This window comes from Triticum aestivum, chromosome 1D, assembly GCF_018294505.1.
Source record: "Triticum aestivum cultivar Chinese Spring chromosome 1D, IWGSC CS RefSeq v2.1, whole genome shotgun sequence".
NCBI classification, from domain to species: Eukaryota; Viridiplantae; Streptophyta; class Magnoliopsida; order Poales; family Poaceae; genus Triticum; species Triticum aestivum.
In genome coordinates, this window is record NC_057796.1 from 140,402,617 (window position 1) to 140,421,195 (window position 18,579).

At 46.1% G+C, this 18,579-nt stretch overlaps 2 protein-coding genes across 2 annotated transcripts; both read right to left on the minus strand.

The window, feature by feature from the left end:
• Window positions 1-1,708: 1,708 nt before the first annotated feature.
• LOC123180768 (putative F-box/LRR-repeat protein 23) lies at window positions 1,709-4,710 on the minus strand. The gene is made up of 2 exons (XM_044592901.1): window positions 4,309-4,710; window positions 1,709-2,476 (listed from the first exon to the last, which is right to left on the minus strand). Exons 1-2 carry the CDS (start codon window positions 4,656-4,658, stop codon window positions 1,951-1,953), a joined length of 876 nt encoding a protein of 291 aa, XP_044448836.1. The 5' UTR covers window positions 4,659-4,710; the 3' UTR covers window positions 1,709-1,950.
• A 1,113-nt stretch (window positions 4,711-5,823) lies between these two features.
• On the minus strand, window positions 5,824-10,518 carry LOC123180769 (proline-rich receptor-like protein kinase PERK1). Its single transcript, XM_044592902.1, has 8 exons — window positions 9,802-10,518; window positions 8,714-9,256; window positions 8,114-8,200; window positions 7,926-7,996; window positions 7,549-7,625; window positions 7,250-7,397; window positions 6,572-6,733; window positions 5,824-6,415 (listed from the first exon to the last, which is right to left on the minus strand). Exons 1-8 carry the CDS (start codon window positions 10,352-10,354, stop codon window positions 6,095-6,097), a joined length of 1,962 nt encoding a protein of 653 aa, XP_044448837.1. The 5' UTR covers window positions 10,355-10,518; the 3' UTR covers window positions 5,824-6,094.
• Window positions 10,519-18,579: the final 8,061 nt, after the last annotated feature.

Here is an 18,579-nt window from a genome sequence, read left to right on the forward strand (position 1 = left end):
GCCGGGTGCGGGAGCCGCCGACAGCTCGCCACTATGGCACGTCGTCCTCCGCGTCGCAGGGCAGTTGGCATGGTGCCGGGCCGTGTTGATGTCGGCCGCCCTGGTCAGCGGAGCCGCGCGCACTATAGCCACACCTCCCTTGGTCAGCGGTGAGGGGTGGACTATTGCCACGCTCTCTCCGTCATGGGGAGCGGTCTTGTCATACGGTTGGATGGGACAGGCACTGACCCGCCAGAGCCGTCGCGCCGTGCCCGGTCGGCCCGAAGCCGGCCTGCTAGGGCACTCGTCGGGAACGAGCGCGACGAAGACGCACAGCTCGCCGAAGGGGACGATGAAGCCGCCTGCAGGGCAGGCGACACCCGCGCCAAGCATTGCGCCAGAGCCGTCGCAGCCGGCTGCACCGGGCAGGCTGATCAGACCGCGCGATGCGCTCGCTGGAGGCAGCAAAGGGTCTCGTCCGAAACATGACTCCGGCTGACGCCGTGGACCGCCCCACGATGGGCGCCAACTGTCGTGGTGTTCTCACGACAGATGCCATGGTAGGCTTATTGAGTGTGGTTGGGGTCAAAGGACTTCGGTGGGTTCTGAAAATGATATTGGGGACAAGCGGTGCGAGACACACGATGAACCCGGGTTCAGGGCCCTCTGAGGGAGGTAACAACCCTAGTCCTGCCGGATCGTCTCTGAGGATCACAAGAACTACAATGTTTCTCCTTGAGTTGTATGAGTGGAGGAGGAAGAAGGAACTAGATCTCTTCTCCTTGCATGTGAGTGGGTGTGTGTGTGTAGAATGAGGCCGACCCCCTCCTCACAGGACTCCTGGGAGGTCTTATAGCCTGGCCTCCCAGGTTACAAGTGATAAAAAAGACGGGGGGCCCTAGTGTCATTGGCTCTGTCTTCTAGTGGGGTCCGTCGGCTGCGGGACCTGCCGGCAGGTCGCCACTGTGGCATGTCGTCCTCCGCGTCACGGGGCAGTTACCACGTTCTCTCCGTCGTGCCAGGCCGGCCGGAGGGCTAGCCAGACTGAGGGGCGCTTGCCGCCCCGATGTTTTGAAAATTGCCAAGTGTTTGGCGCGCCTATCCCGGGGGTCATCCTCCTGACAGATGGAGAACCATTTCTTGTGTTAGGATTTCCCTCTTAGCCGCCAGTGTTTTTGGCAGACCTTAGGTTCCTCTTAATATTTAATTCGCAGCAAAACTCTTGATTTCTTCCAATAAAGTTGACTAGTTCGAGTTAAATCCAGTTTCTGTTCCTGAATTCTGTTCTTCAAACCAATTCGAGTTTGACAATTATGTTGCTTGTTTTAAGTATGTGTGAGAAGGCAGTACTTGATGCAAATGTGAGGCATTTCATTGATATTTCAGGTCTACATATGCAACATCTAAAATATGGGATTTTCCTTTCCAAATTGGTCATTTATACCGTAATTAATTTACAGATCAGTGTTTTACGGTGAATTAGCATATAATCAAGCCATTCACCATATAATCAAGCCCTCAGGGGCGTTACATACAATTCCTACCAAATCCACAGTTTCAGTTGCTCCAACCAAACAACTTCCAGCTTTTCCCCAGCTTACAGCTGCTGCTTTCCCACAGCTCCTAGTAGCCTTTTCATAATCTACAGCTGAACCAGGCACAGCCTAAGCCGGTTTGGGCAAGGGTAGATTTCCCTTTAACTAATCATGCTTAATTAAGTTATAACACATGGGAAGTGCCCCAGCGCCTGGGGGCAGTCTTTCATATTCGCACGTTCATGTCAGTACACATAGATGATACAGGTAGTAATGATAAGAATCACATTGGTCATCGTCGCCTTCAGATTTCACAGTGATTGACAGCAGGCTGCAAGCATTTGATGTTAAACTCCTAACTGCACCAAGAAAAAACAGTACTCTTGCAGCCTCAACCCGAAAGCTGGCATGAAAGAAGTCAAGTTTCGGATTTCCATCAGACGTAGGGTTTGTAATCTCGCCTAGGTTTCCTTGCACGTGTTCGAACTGGGTTTTCAATCTGGAACTCATAGTCATCAGTTGAGCCATGAGGAAGCTTCATCGTCTTTATTCCAGCACACTTTGCACGCAGGGTGATGTCCATGTGGATATTGAAACAATGGCGAACGTCCAAATACACAAGGTGAGGGCAGTTATCAAGGATTGTTGCCAATCCTGCGTTGGTGAGTTCGCTGCCAAACAGTTGAAGGGAGCGTAGCACAAACATTGTTGCAATCCCCAGAGCTTCCTCATCCTTGTTATACTCGATATCTTCGATGCTATAGAAGCAAGGATAGCTGACCTTTAAACATTTGAGGCGTGGACAGGCTATGCCAATACCCTCGTATACCTTTCCGAAAACATGTTTGCAAAGTGAAAGCTCAAGCTCCTCAAGCACAGGAAACTTATTAAGTGCCGCCAACAACCCTTCGTTAGTGATGTGCTTAGAAGATATGAGGCGAAGGCTCTTTAGAGATGGTGCCCTGGAAACAGAGAGCTTTGATGTTAATAACCAATATCCATTGTACTGTCCTGGAAGAACAGCTAGCTAATAGAAGGAACGAAATAGATCAAACTGCCGGGAAAGAACATAAAGCTGCTATGTAAGCTAAGGACATACTGACTGAAGTGGGGCTAAGTGATGGTATCTGTTGAAGCAAAGAATAAAAGGCAGTTTGCTACTTCTGTTTCCATGTACATGTGCAAAATATGAACTTAATGCTGCATGATAAGGCACTCATTTCCATGCACTGCTACGACATGATAATGCGATCTCCTCCTCTCACCAAAGAAACATGCAGCATCAGTATTCAATACACTGCTGGAAATGATGACTGTGCTCTGCAGTCATCCATTCATGCCAGCCTATGGAATATCCAGAGATAAGAGCAGCAAGCCAGCAACATGAAAGCATACAGCCAATCTAGGCAAACTTCTTTCACAAGACGATTGGTTCTTTTTTGTTTCTTCTGTAAGAACGATTATTCTCTATGTCAAACAGTATAGTTCAATTATGGTACTTAAGTGCATCTTAGTTTTATTTTATATATACTGATGAAGGAATCCATTTGGTTTCTGCAGGCCAATTGCAAGGGGTTCAAGGGTTCTAAATTCGTTTCTTGTTATATAAGAGCGGACTAGCGGTTTCTCTTTAAACTTGAATGCAAATTTCTTGTTATATAGAGCGGATTCTCTTTAAACTTGAATGCGAACCAAAGCCAGGTTTGCTTGCATCAAAGGTGGCCATCTTGTTCGATCCAGCGAGGATACTCGCCGCCGAGCAGCAAGAGGTGGGGAAGGTCTCGCGCTCATGTGCTTGCAGGACTCGGCGGCGAGTGTGATGCGGTGAGGTGGGAACGTGATGCTTCGGACGAAAGCCTTGTGCCGACCTAGTCGGCAACAATGACGGCGACACCTATGGGCCACATTTTTTCCTCGGAGGTGTCATCGAGAAGCTTCCGTCTTTGTTCCATGGTATGCTCCGGGCAAAAGCCTTAGATCCATATTGGATCCAACGACAAAGACGCCATCGATGTCATTTTCCCCCTTGGGGGCGTCGCCTTCGAGCCGTTGATTTGCGGTCGGTCGTTAGGGGTCCCGGTTGGTTTGCTGGCACTTCTTGGGGCGTCTGGGGTGCCTTGGTCATCCTGGTGTTGTTGATCGACCTCCTCTCATGAGTGCCTCTCATGAGTGCTCGCGACGTTGGTGATGTCTCAAAGTTCAGTGACCTTCGATTGCGCTTGAGGTTTCGTTGCCTTGCATAGGGCTCTAGTTCATTCTATTTATGATGGTGGCCATGGGGTGGCCAAGAGGAGGTGCAGGGGCTGTCTCGGCAGATCATTGCCTCTCTTTGTCACAACGTGGCTAGGTGGTGGGAAGCCCTTCGACAATAGATGTGACACTCTCCTATGTCTTGAAGGTGAAGAGTGATCCCAGGGGCAGCGACTTCTTCTCTGGGTCTTCTCGGTGTCAGATTTCCTTTCCACTGATCCAACTATGCTAGTTTCTCGGTCTGATCTAATGGCGATGGTTGCTGAGCTCTTGGTGGTGGTTGTTTGTTGTAGCTCGTTTCTAGTTCTCATTTCAGTTCTCTTCCTCTGCTTCCCTGATCCTTGTGTGTCGTGCGCTACGTCCTATAGCCGTCGTGTGCTTTTGCCTGCCGTAGCAGCTTAAGAAAAATGCACGCGACTAGTAAATCATAAGTTGCGCTAATGATCTATCTACAATACCCTAATTGCAGAATAAGGAAAATCGAAGCCAGGCATGAAGCCCAATCTTCCATCGAGAGGGGAGGGGAGAAATAAAGAAATCTCACTGCTCGGTGAGGAATAGGAGGAAGTGGTCGGTGGCGTCTTCGCCCCAGAAGGACTCACACCGGCCCGACCCCCGCCGGACGGCTTCCTTCGCCATGCCTTCGTCAATCCGGTAGTTGTGATATTTGTGGATGCGCATGTCGATGCGGCGCCAGAGCTCGGGTTCATTGCGTATGGCCCGGCGCCAGGAGCGGCATACTCGCCCCGCTCCGCCCACCATGAGCTCGATGGTTTCCAGGTATTGGAGCACCGACAGTAGCGCGTCTATAGGCAGATCCGCCCAATCCGCGGACGGCCGCACCTCGCCGCAGCGGCGGGGCCGGCGGCGACGGCGGGAGGGGAAGGAGGACATCGCGTGGGGCGTGGGGCGTGGGCCTATGTTCTTTTTTTTTAGGGGTGGGGCGTGGGCCTATGACGGAGCGTGCACTCGCGTCAGGCCGTCGCTATAAATGGGCCAGCCTAAGGTTGCAAGTAAGTTATTCTTTCCCCAGTTTTTTCCATCGTTCTTTTTTTTTTAATATTGTGAATACATATGTTTAAAAACATAAAATTAATGCAATGTAAAACATTTATCTTGATTAAAAAAACCAACATATTAGCTTAATGCAATGTAAAAAAAATAGCTTGATTCAAAAAATTGTTGATAGCACACAAAAAAAAATGTTGTGAAATTTAAAAAAAGTTCATGAATTTTAATGTAATATGTTGAACTTTGTATGAATTAGGTTCAGTTTGCATGAAATTTGTCCTTCTAGTTCAATTTTCATTTGAAATGCGGGTGGACGTTTCGGCCATGTGGTTGGGTGGCCGGCTCCTGTATTCTCGTCGAGGGACGGACGACGAGCCCGATTTGCAGAACGCCGTTGGAGATGCCCTTATAACCCTTGTTTTTTCTTTTTAGGTTATAGGTGACTTGGAGTAGATGTTGCCACCTGCTGGCAGTCCAACAATGATTTGCCAGAGAAGATCGGACAGTCTATCCAACAGGGATGATGACAGTGAGGCCAGGTTGCTAGGTTCGTCTATCCCGAGCAAACCGTCAGATGGAATCATTCAAGCAGAACACGCCACCGGGAGAGAGAACACGACGAGGGAGCCACCGGCCAAACCCAGCAACGGTTAGTAGTACAGCCTGGACCGACATTTCCAATCTTGACACCTTTACTACTCAACCTCCCACCCCCAACACCTCACACACACCTGCACTGCGTTGCGTTGCCTTGCGCTGGCTTCCTTCCAAACCTGGGACCTGGAGGAGGGTCACGCGTCGCGAGCCATCCCTGGGTAACTGGAAAGAAACGCGTGACAACCTCCTCCCGTGAGCTGTCCCGTCGTCCATGTTCCGTGCTTCCGAAGAACAGCTCACGGAATTTGGCTTGCAAGACAACTCACAAGTTGCATCCTGCCTAGCACATATTCTATCCACACTCAACAATAAGATAAGAATAAGATAGCCCCCATAATGATGTAAGTTGCCGCGCATGGTAAAAGAGACGCATCAAAGGCACGCGAGCAAGTGGTAAAAAGAATCGTTGGGTTACTCTTACTCAACCCTGAGTGGGTATGAACAGTACAGCACTCAATTAGCTCTTTGAATTACATAGCAAACGGCGGTGGGCAGATCGGTCAACAACATATGAAAGAATCAACGGCTGCAGCTACCAGAAGCTATACTTGGGTCAAACATCCCTTCCTCGCACACAAGTCAAGTCAGCATATAAATTCAACCGGACTTTACAAATTGCATCGACGAGAAAGTCAAAAAAGGGGGGGTAAAAAAGAATTCCCTCACGACGGCCCGCTGTATCCTGAACTGTAGCCACTGTGGCCACCTTTCTTCATTGTCCCTGTCTCGATTTCTTGAGTTTGTTGGCCCTCACTGCTTGATGCAGATGGTATCTGACCATACTCGCTCGTCGGCGCACTGTATTGGCTGCTCGTGTAGTCATTCGTCGTAAAGGCCATCTTCTTGAACTTCTTCATGTCCTCGTTGTACTGCCCAGAATCATAGTCAGAGCTGCTGTATGATCCGAAAAAGCGGCTATGACCAGGCCGAACACCTTCGTTAAGATCCTCCAAAGAGACGTCACCTTCTAAGGCCCGAACAACCTGGCAATCATATCAGGTATGAGCAACCACATAATTCTCACTTGTAGCCACAATACTAAGGGCTGAAAGCATTATTGTGCTATAAGCAGATTACAGCTCTATTAACATCTAAAATGCCCGAAGTAGATGTCGAATTGATTTTCATATACAAGTTACCTGACTCATTCGAGGGCGACGACGTGCTGAATGGCGTACACATGCAGCAGCACATGCTATCATTCTGGCAATCTCATTAGGATTGAAATCCTTTCCCAGACGAGCATCCACTAACTCATCATAGTTACCATCCTCAAGTGCTCGCATCAGTAAAGGTCTTGCCTATAGATGGTCAAATATGTTACTCCATCGACAACATTAATTCAATAGAAGAAACGATTCTAACAGAAGGCTTACAGATAATGAAGTATATAAATTGACTACAAAGAAATGACACACAGACAATAGCTTTGTCAAAAAAATGTTCAATGATCATATAGTTTCTTACAACTTATTAACATACAATGATCAAAACTAGCAAAGCAATTTGCTTCTACAAGACCATGATAAGTCAAAAGCTAAAACAATGTTTGACTCGAGGTTGTATTCTTAAAGCATTCAAACATAAGTATGCAAATGTACTTACAGCACATAATATTAAATCTACAAACGTCATGATCAGTAATGACAATGACAGCACATAATATTAAAGCATTTTAAAAAACAAATCATGAAAATGATCATGTACCCAAAATGTCCCTTGCCTGACGTACATAAGAAACTACCAAACTTTCCTGACTTATCTAGTCGAAGTATCATGGGTAACACCAAACTTAAGTAGGCTATTAAAATACTTACCCAATCAACCAAGCTGTCATCCATATATGTTTGGGTTGAATCAACAGGCCGGCGCCCAGTTATCAGCTCAAGAAGCATCACTCCAAAGGAAAAGACATCTGATTTCTCAGTTAGCTTTCCAGAAGACGCATATTCTGGTGCTAGATACCTAATACCATAAAAAAGGTCTCAGGAAACTGTAACTGCAACTACAGCATAGCAAATTGAATGATGATTCAGTTTCTATCTAAAATACTGAAACAATATAAATGACACAAACTAGGGGTTTTCCCGTAAAGAAATTTAAACATATCACACACCCGAAAGTGCCCATTACTCTTGTTGACACATGTGTGCTGTTATCAGAGGTGAACTTTGCCAGACCAAAATCCGCAACCTGTAGAGAGGATTACAATTAGCTCTGGTTATGCACAAACAAAACGAGTAAGACACTGAAATTGGATAAACTCAAAGTTGTTGTCTACACAGCTACATCAATAAACACCTTAAGATGGCATTTCAAATTTCAACAACAAATACACAAAGATAATTGCACCACATGTTTACTCCCAAAGCATGTAAATTATTTATGTCAGAACTCTAATGAAGATGGTAATGTTAAATTAAATAAATGGTTAAACAAATGTTGTTAACAGACACGATAGAAAGGAAGCAGAAATGGAGAAGTATAACCTACCTTAGCTTCGAATTTAAAATCAAGAAGAATGTTTGATGACTTTATATCACGATGTATGATCTTCGGGTGGCCTGTCAATTATGAAAACAAACATTATTTAAGGACCTGTTTTTGGTTACACGCCTATCTTCTATGCTAGTTTTGAAATATAATTGCACAAAAAAAGGTACACATTGTGGTAAACTCACAATCTTCGTGAATGTATGCCAAACCCTTAGCAGCACCAAGGGCAATCCTTAGTCTTATGGGCCACTCCAACGTTGGACGGCCTTCTCCTGTGGAAGGTGAAAGCAGTCTTAACAATCAGCAACAAAACTTAGGGCGTATAACATATCATATAGCGACTAACTTGTAGCATACAAGCCTCAAATTAGAAGTAAAAAATAAAATAAAAAATGAAGGAGATACAAAACTTCATCCATGAACTTCACTATGATAGGGCATATTACTGTCTGTTGCCATTTCAACCAAGTAAAACACAAAGTAACTAGCGAAATGGACAAAGGGCTTTTGATTCTACTTGGTTCTTTCCCGCAAATGCAGAGTTTCTAATGACAATTTTACAAGTTAGTAGTTACTATGGTAAAAGGGAACAAGCTAGAAAATTAAATCATATAGTTTCAGTTGTTATCTAGTTTTAACATTTTCTTTGTGAAATGTGAATAGATGTGTTTCTAAAGTTGTTGTTTTATGGGATGTGGGATAGATGTATTTATACGCTCAGCTATTATCGTCTCATGGATAAACCATGCATACAGAAGATAGATCAATGAGGCAATAAGGCATACCATGTAAGTGGAATTCCAATGTGTTATTGGTGACAAACTCATATACAAGCAACCTCTTCCCCCCAGAGATGCAGTAACCAACCAGAGACACAAGATGCTTGTGATGAACACGGCTGATAATCTCAACCTCCGCCTGGAACTCACGCTCTCCCTGGCCACTCCCAAGTTTCAATTGCTTCACAGCAATCTCTTTGCCATTAGGCAGCACTCCTTTGTGAACATATCCAAAACCACCTTGTCCGAGGAGATTAGCATCAGAGAACCCATCGGTTGCCCTCACCAGCTCATCATAAGTGAATGTGCTCTTAGAGTTCGTGAAGCCAAGGGCGGTGCCAGGGGATGGTGGAGGCAGGATCTCACCACCTGAGTAATTAGAACCTGACCCACCGCTGCTGTTTATCATAGGTGGTGGAGGCGGCGGTGGTGCCTGTGGAGGACGATTGGCATATGCCGGAGGAGGTGATGGGTGCATCTTAACCACATGATCAGGTGGAGGAGGAGCATTATTCTGCCAATTCTGGTATGTTGCTCCATAATGATCCTCTGCAGTAAGACAGAATATTGTTAGGATTAGAAAAAGTGTTTCCGTTTTGCAAGTTGGAAGAATTAAGCTCATCATAAGATATCGAGATGCAACATATGCAATTGCTTTTCTGTTCCAAACAAAAGAAATGATGAACAGAATAAATTATGACACCTAACACAGACAACAGGCATGATGCCATCATGCAATCATTTAGGAGTACTTAACACTACCGATAGCCTAGCACATACAGATAATTTGAATGTAACAAAAACAGGGATTTTCCTAGATGAGCCGTGACAATTGAGAAGTACTACTACTAGTAAAATTCAGGTGCGGCACTAGCTAAATTGAAATTTTCCGAAGTGCTTACACGTCAACGACACGGCACATGCAGCTAAACACACCTAACCCGTGCCTAAGCATAACAAGTGCGAATTGCAGCCAAATTTGCCGAGAATAGGAGGATTCCAACCGACAGCACCGTGACTGGCTGCTTGCACACGATACCCGCACACCAGATCTAGATCTAGACAGCGACAGCTAGTATTCGGGAGGTGCAAACCTTTGTACTGCGGAGGAGGAGGCGGCGGGTAACCATAGTGCGGGGGTGGAGGCTGGCGGCGGCGCTTCTTCCGGAGGCAGCAGAGGCACACGAAGGTAGCGAGCAGCAGCAGCACGAAGCCACCCACGGCTACGCCGACGACCACCGACGTGGACACCCCGGAGCCACCGCCACCGGAGGAATGAGGCGGCGATTTGGGCGACGGGTTGTTGTGGCCTGGCGTGAACGGCGATCTTCCCCCGCCACCGGGCGAGGGCGGGGCCCTCCCTTCTGGCGAGGGCGGAGAGGGCGTGTCCGAGGGCGGGGAAGGGGTGGCAGGGGGTGACGGAGATGGTGCCGATGGGGTGGCCGGTGTGGAGGACGGCGCGGGAGGGGAGGCCGCGGGCGCTGCCGGCGGCGGGACGGAGGCCGGGGGCGGGTTGGCGGGGGCCGGCGGCGAGGGGGATGGGATCGCTGGGGGAGGCGCCGACGGGGTGGCCGGGGGAGGCGCGGTGGCATTAGCCGGAGGCGCCGGGGGCGTAGTCGGCGCCGGCGCGGCGGTCGGCGACGACATCTGCCGCGCGGAAGGCGCCCGGCTCCGGAGGCGGAGCTGGAGCTAGGGTTGCTCCCGCTTTGCTTAGCGCCTAAGAATGGTGGGAGACGACGCTCCCTTTGCGCCTTTGAGGTGGTGAGATCGGAGAAGAAAAGCGTAGTCAGTAGTAGTAGTAGTGCTGCGCAGTGGAGCGGGGGAGTTAAAACAAGGAGGAGGGAATTGGAACCTGGAAGGGAAGGGATGGCTCGCTCGGAAAGGCCGCGGTGACAGCGGGGACGTGGTCGGCCCCGCCTTAGGTGCGTGCCGGTGGGGCCACCGGATGCGCGGCGGGAATTGTGTTGCTTAACTGACATGTGGAGCGGGCCGGTGAGGGTCGGGTTGTGGCCCTGGCGATGCCTTCCGGTGGTTGCGTTGGGGCCTTCTCTATCTGTATGTATGCCGCGTCGCTCTTGAGTTTGACCTCGCCGGTTAGACGTCTTTTCCAGTAAGCCCTTCGAGACTGGTTTCACGTTACCGCGGCGTATACTACATGCGGACCCCCGCCCATCTGCAAGCCAAATACGCTGACGCCAAGGCAAAATTGACAAATTTGACCTATGAATGAAATCAAATCACAGAATGAACTGTCCGTGAAATTATTTCACGCGGCTCACCTTTTTATGTGACGCCCGACACGAAGGCGCCACACTACACTGTGCAACGCCTCACAGATAGGCGCTACACGTCTGACCAGTCGCATCCGTGTGATCCGAAAATTACTAAGTCAGTGTGCAGCGCCTGAGAGCTAGGCGCCACACTATACAGTGTAGCGCCTAGCTTCTAGGCATTGCACTAGTGGTTGCTTCATTTTATAGTGCAACCACTAGTCCAGCGCCTGAGAGCTAGGCGCCGCACTATACAGTGCAGCGCCTAGCTCTTAGGCTCTGCACAATGACTTAGCAAATTTTAGGCAGTCTGGGGTGCAACGCTGTCCAGGCGTGTAGCGCCTATCTGCGAGGCGTTGCACAGTGTAGTATGGCGCCTTCGTGTCGGGCGTCACACAAAAAGGTCAGCCACGTGAAATAGTTTCACGGACAGTTCATTCTGTGATTTGATTTCGTCCTCAGGTCAAATTTGTCAAATTTGCCCGAGTAGAACGGAGGTCCTAGTTCCTTTTTGCCTTTCGTTGACTGCAACGCGGTGCCGTCGGGTTGTAAATTATGGCAAAAATGACAAATCTGGCATGTGGACGAAAGTATTTCACAACTGAACCGTGTTTGAAAAGATTTCACACATTTGACCCTTTTTTGAAAGTGGCCATTTCTGGCTTTCATTACATTAAGCAGGAGAGAGTGTAGAAAACGGTGGTTGATCAAGTGATCAATGGGGTGAAATAGAAAAGGTACACTGCCAGCTTAGCGGGCTCCTGAAGTAGCTCGTCGGACTAATCGCTATCTCTCATGGCACGTCCCCAAAAGGGTGCGCAATGCATTTGGCTCCGGCGATCCTCCGTTGCTCCATGTCCCGGCGACAGGCTTCAGTGAAGTTGTTGACACTTGGGGTCTTCCCCCTAAGGTGCATGCATTGCGCTTGATCCAGATGTGCCAGATGACCAAGGAGAGCATCGATCTGGTTCCCTTCTTTGTGCCTGGTGGTGCTCCGTCAACGATCATCCGAACCCGCTCAGCTGTGGATGCTCCCCTGCTCCATCAACATTTGACCCTTTTAACTGCAACGTGGTGCCGTCGGGTTGTGAATTATGAAGAGTCGTAGTTGGAAAAGACGATAAGAAGGATCATTGGTGCTCGGTGCGAGGTAAAGTCGTACTACATGAAAACCCTCCCAAATGTTTGGCCCACACGGTTTGAATTTTTTTTCTTTCAACATCCTGCATCAAACGTCGTCCATGGTCTTATCGTTGTCCGATTTTAGACAAATTGAAAGAAGAAGATTTGCGATCGTCAGGACCTCCGCCGCATAGGCATCCGACAATTAGGACACGCATAGAACAACCCCCCACCCCCACCCCCTCTCGTTCCTCTTCAACTGACACTCCGTTCTCGGTTATGCTAGGTATCATTTCACTTCAAAACTATTTCTGTTTTATCATCTACCTACTTGTGGAAGAGTAGAGATTAACCTTGGGATGCTGATATGTATCAAAGTTATCTACAATTTTTGATTGTTTCATGATATTATATTTCAATATTTTTATAGTAATTTTTATTTGGACTAAACTTTTAATCTAGTGTCCAGAGTTAGTTGTTTTCTGCATGTTTTTGGTTCTACAGAAAATCCATATTTGCGGAGCTCAAAATAACTAGGAATTTTTTCGGGCAAAGAAGAATCTAGAAAGCACCAAAAGATGCAGGGGGCACCTAGGCCCCCAGACGCCCAGGCGATGCAGCCAGGAGGTGGCCCGCGTGGGCCAGTCGTCTGGAGCCCCTTGGCACAGCCTTTCGCCCATTTTTTCTATGAATTCTGACACTTCCCAACACCCTCAGTACGTGGTCGGACCCGCCTTAAGTGTGTCCGGTGGGGCCACCGGATGCACGGCGAGAATTGTGTTGTTTAACTGACATGTGGGGCGGGCCGGCGTAGGTCACTAACACGTGGGGTGGGCCGGCGTAGGCCACATTGTCAGTGACCCTAGCTATACCTACCGGTAGTTGCATTCGGTTTTTGCCTTCCCTATTTGTATGTCGCATCACTTTTGAGTTTGACCTCACCGGTTAGACATCTTTTCCCATAAGCCCTACGAGACCAATTTTCACATTACCGTGGTGTATACTGGTCCAAGGTAGTAGGGCTTCTGCTACATGCGGGACTTGCATGTAGGCGTTATCTCTGCAAGCCAAATACGCCGACGCCAGTGGAACAGAGTTACTAGTTTCTTTTCCTTTCGTTGATTGACTGCAATGCGGTGTCGTAGGGTTGTGAATTATGAAGGGTCGCGGTTGGAGAAAATGATAAGAACGATCACCGGTGCCCGCTGCGAGGGAAAGTCGTACATCAAAACGCCTCCAAATGTTTGAACGACATGGTTTGAACTTTTTTCTTTCAGCGTCGTGCATCAAATGTCCATGGTCTTATCGTAGTCCAAATTTTCACAAATCGAAAGAAGATTTGCGGTTTTTCGGACTTCCGCCCCGTAGGCATCCGATAATCAGGACCGACATAGAACCTCCGTTCTCGGTTATGTTAGATAGCATTTCACATCAAAAAATTATTTTTGTTTTATCATCTGCCTACTCAGGGACAAGTAGAGATTAACCTCGGGGATGCCATCCATAAGCTTAATCCATGCATGGAACAATTTTTAATCATAAATTTCATTCTCTCTCAAGATTGTGCAACATGTTCTTGCTCAAGTTGTTTAAAATTCATGATTTGATCTCTAAGAGATATTATCTTAGCGGGAGGAAAATACTTAGCAATAAAAGCATTCTTACATGTATTCCATGAATCAATACTATTGGGAGGTAAGGATGAAAACTAAGTTTTAGCTCGATCGTTTAGCGAGAAAGAAAATAATTTTAACTTCACAATATCATTATCCACATCTTTTTTTTCTTTTGAATATCATATAATTCAACGAAAGTATTTGTTGGGGAACGCAGTATTTCAAAAAAATCCCTACGATCACGCAAGATCTATCTAGGTGATGCATAGCAACGAGAGGGAAGAGTGTGTCCACGTACCCTCATAGACCGAAAGCGGGAGCGTTATGTTGGGGAACGCAGTAATTTCAAAAAAATCCTACGCACACGCAAGATCCATCTAGGTGATGCATAGCAACGAGAGGGGAGAGTGTTGTCCACGTACCCTCATAGACCGAAAGCGGAAGCATTATGAAAGTACGACACCTCCGCGATCTGCACACGTTCAGCTCAGTGACGTCCCACGAACTCTAGACCCAGCTGAGTGTCATGATTTTTCTGTCATGATTTTTTGTCATGATTTTTTGTCATAGAAGTAGGAGCCCACCACATCTATGATGATACCGGGTTTTGTCACAATTATCGTCATAGAAGTGTCATATGTATGACAGGAAAAAAATTCGTTCGGCCCAAAATGTCACGGATGTGTCTTTTTTTTGTAGTGATATTCTACGAAGATCTTTATCGGTCAAACCGCATAACAACATACGTTGTTCCCTTTGTCATCGGTATGTTACTTGCCCGAGATTCGATCGTCGGTATCTCAATACCTAGTTCAATCTTGTTACCGGCAAATCTGTTTACTTGTTCCGTAATGCATCATCCCGCAACTAACTCATTAGTCACATTGCTTGCAAGGCTTATAGTGATGTGCATTACCGAGAGGGCCCAGAGATACCTCTCCGATACTCGGAGTGACAAATCCTAATCTCGATCTATGCCAACTCAACAAACACCATCGGAGACACCTGTAGAGCATCTTTATAATCACCCAGTTATGTTGTGACGTTTGATAGCACACAAAGTGTTCCTCCGGTATTCGGGAGTTGCATACTCTCATAGTCATAGGAACATGTATAAGTCATGAAGAAAGCAATAACAACAAACTAAACGATCATCATGCTAAGCTAACGGATGGGTCAAGTCAATCACATCATTCTCTAATGATGGGATCCCGTTAATCAAATGACAACTCATGTCTATGGCTAGGAAACTTAACCATCTTTGATTCAACGAGCTAGTCAAGTAGAGGCATACTAGTGACACTCTGTTTGTCTATGTATTCACACATGTACTAAGTTTCCGGTTAATACAATTCTAGCATGAATAATAAAAATTTATCATGATATAAGGAAATATAAGTAACAACTTTATTATTGCCTCTAGGGCATATTTCCTTCAGTCTCCCACTTGCACTAGAGTCAATAATCTAGATTACACAATAATGACTCTAACACCCATGGAGTCTTGGTGCTGATCATGTTTTGCTCGTGAGAGAGGCTTAGTCAATGGGTCTGCAACATTCAGATATGTATGTATTTTGCAAATCTCTATGTCTCTCTCCTTGACTTGATCGCGGATGGAATTGAAGCGTCTCTTGATGTGCTTGGTTCTCTTGTGAAATCTGGATTCCTTTGCCAAGGCAATTGCACCCTTATTGTCACAAAAGATTTTCATTGGACCCAATGCACTAGGTATGCCACCTAGATCGGATATGAACTCCTTCATCCAGACTCCTTCATTTGCTGCTTCCGAAGCAGCTATGTACTCCGCTTCACACGTAGATCCCGCCACGACGCTTTGCTTAGAACTGCACCAACTTACAGCTCCACCGTTCAATATAAATACATATCCGGTTTGTGACTTAGAGTCATCCGGATCAGTGTCAAAGCTTGCATCGACGTAACCATTTACGACGAGTTCTTTGTCACCTCCATAAACGAGAAACATATCCTTAGTCCTTTTCAGGTATTTCAGGATGTTCTTGACTGCTGTCCAGTGATCCACTCCTGGATTACTTTGGTACCTCCCTGCTAAACTAATAGCAAGGCACACATCAGGTCTGGTACACAACATTGCATACATGATAGAACCTATGGCTGAAGCATAGGGAATGACTTTCATTTTCTCTCTATCTTCTGCAGTGGTCGGGCATTAAGTCTGACTCAACTTCACACCTTCTAACACAAGCAAGAACCCTTTCTTTGCTTGATTCATTTTGAAATTCTTCAAAACTTTATCAAGGTATGCGCTTTGTGAAAGTCCAATTAAGCGTCTTGATCTATCTCTGTAGGTCTTGATGCCCAATATATAAGCAGCTTCACCGAGGTCTTTCATTGAAAAACTCTTATTCAAGTATCCTTTTATGCTATCCAGAAATGCTATATCATTTCCAATCAACAATATGTATCCAGATATAATATTAGAAATGCTATAGAGCTCCCACTCACTTTCTTGTAAATACAGGCTTCTCCAAAAGTCTGTATAAAACCATATGCTTTGACCACACTATCAAAACGTTTATTCCAACTCCGAGATGCTTGCACCAGTCCATAAATGGATCGCTGGAGCTTCCACACTTTGTTAGCATCCTTTGGATTGATAAAACCTTCGGGTTGCATCATATACAACTCTTCTTCCAGAAATCCATTCAGGAATGCAGTCTTTACATCCATTTGCCAAAATTCATAATCATAAAATACAGTAATTGCTAACATGATTCGGACGGACTTAAGCATCGCTACGGGTGAGAAGGTCTCATCATAGTCAACTCCTTGAACTTGTCGAAAACTTTTCGCAACAAGTCGAGCTTTATAGACATGAACATTACCGTCAGCGTCAGTCTTCTTCTTGAAGATCCACTTAATCTCGATGGCTTGCCGATCAACGGGCAAGTCAGCCAAAGTCCACACTTTGTTCTCATACATGGATCCCATCTCAGATTCCATGGCCTCAAGCCATTTCGCGGAATCTGGGCTCATCATCGCTTGCTCATAGTTCGTAGGTTTGTCATGGTTAAGTAACATGACCTCCAGTACCGGATTACCGTACCACTCTGGTGCGGTTCTTACTCGGGTTGACCTACGAGGTTCAGTAGTAACTTGATCTGAAGTTACATGATCATCATCATTAGCTTCCTCACTAATTGGTGTAGTAGTCACAGGAACTGATTTCTATGATGAACTACTTTCCAATAAGGGAGCACGTACAGTTACCTCATCAAGTTCTACTTTCCTCCTACTCACTTCTTTCGAGAGAAAACTCCTTCTCTAGAAAGGATCCATTCTTAGCAACGAATGTCTTGCCTTTGGATTTCTGATGGAAGGTGTACCCAACAGTCTCCTTTGGGTATCCTATGAAGACACATTTCTCTGATTTGGGTTCGAGCTTATCAGGTTGAAGCTTTTTCACATAAGCATCGCAGACCCAAACTTTAAGAAACGACAACTTGGGTTTCTTGCCAAACCACAGTTCATAAGGTGTCGTCTCAACGGATTTAGATGGTGTCCTATTTAACGTGAATGCAGCTGTCTCTAAAGCATAACCCCAGAATGATAGCGGTAAATTAGTAAGAGACATCATAGATCGCACCATATCTAATAAAGTGCGGTTACGACGTTCGGACACACCATTACGCTGTGGTGTTCCGGGTGGCGTGAGTTGCGAAACTATTCTGCATTGTTTCAAATGAAGACCAAACTCGTAACTCAAATATTCTCCTCCACGATCAGATCGTAGAAACTTTATTTTCTTGTTACGATGATTTGCCACTTCACTCTGAAATTCTTTGAACTTTTCAAATGTTTCAGACTTATGTTTCATCAAGTAGATATACCCATATCTGCTCAAATCATCTGTGAAGGTCAGAAAATAACAATACCCGCCGCGAGCCTCAATGTTCATTGGACCACATACATCAGTATGTATGATTTCCAATAAATCTGTTGCTCGCTCCATTGTTCCGGAGAACGGAGTCTTAGTCATCTTGCCCATGAGGCATGGTTCGCAAGTACCAAGTGATTCATAATCAAGTGATTCCAAAAGTCCATCAGAATGGAGTTTCTTCATGCGCTTTACACTAATATGACCCAAACGGCAGTGCCACAAATAAGTTGCACTATCATTATCAACTCTGCATCTTTTGGCTTCAATATTATGAATATGTGTTTCACTACTATCGAGATTCAACAAAAATAGACCACTCTTCAAGGGTGCATGACCATAAAAGATATTACTCATATAAATAGAACAACCATTATTCTCGGATTTAAATGAATAACCGTCTCGCATCAAACAAGATCCAGATATAATGTTCATGCTTAACGCTGGCACCAAATAACAATTATTCAGGTCTAAAACTAATCCCGAAGGTAGATGTAGAGGTAGCGTGCCGACGGCGATCACATCGACTTTGGAACCATTTCCCACGCGCATCGTCACCTCGTCCTTAGCCAATCTTCGTTTAATCCGTAGCCCCTGTTTCGAGTTGCAAATATGAGCAACAGAACCAATATCAAATACCCAGGCGCTACTACGAGCATTAGTAAGGTACACATTAATAACATGTATATCAAATATATCTTTCACTTTGCCATCCTTCTTATTTGCCAAATACTTGGGGCAGTTCCGCTTCCAGTGGCCAGTCCCTTTGCAGTAGAAGCACTCAGTCTCAGGCTTAGGTCCAGACTTGGGCTTCTTCACTTGAGCAGCAACTTGCTTGTCGTTCTTCTTGAAGTTCCCCTTCTTCCCTTTACCCTTTTTCTTGAAACCGGTGGTCTTGTTGACCATCAACACTTGATGCTCCTTCTTGATTTCTACCTCCTCAGC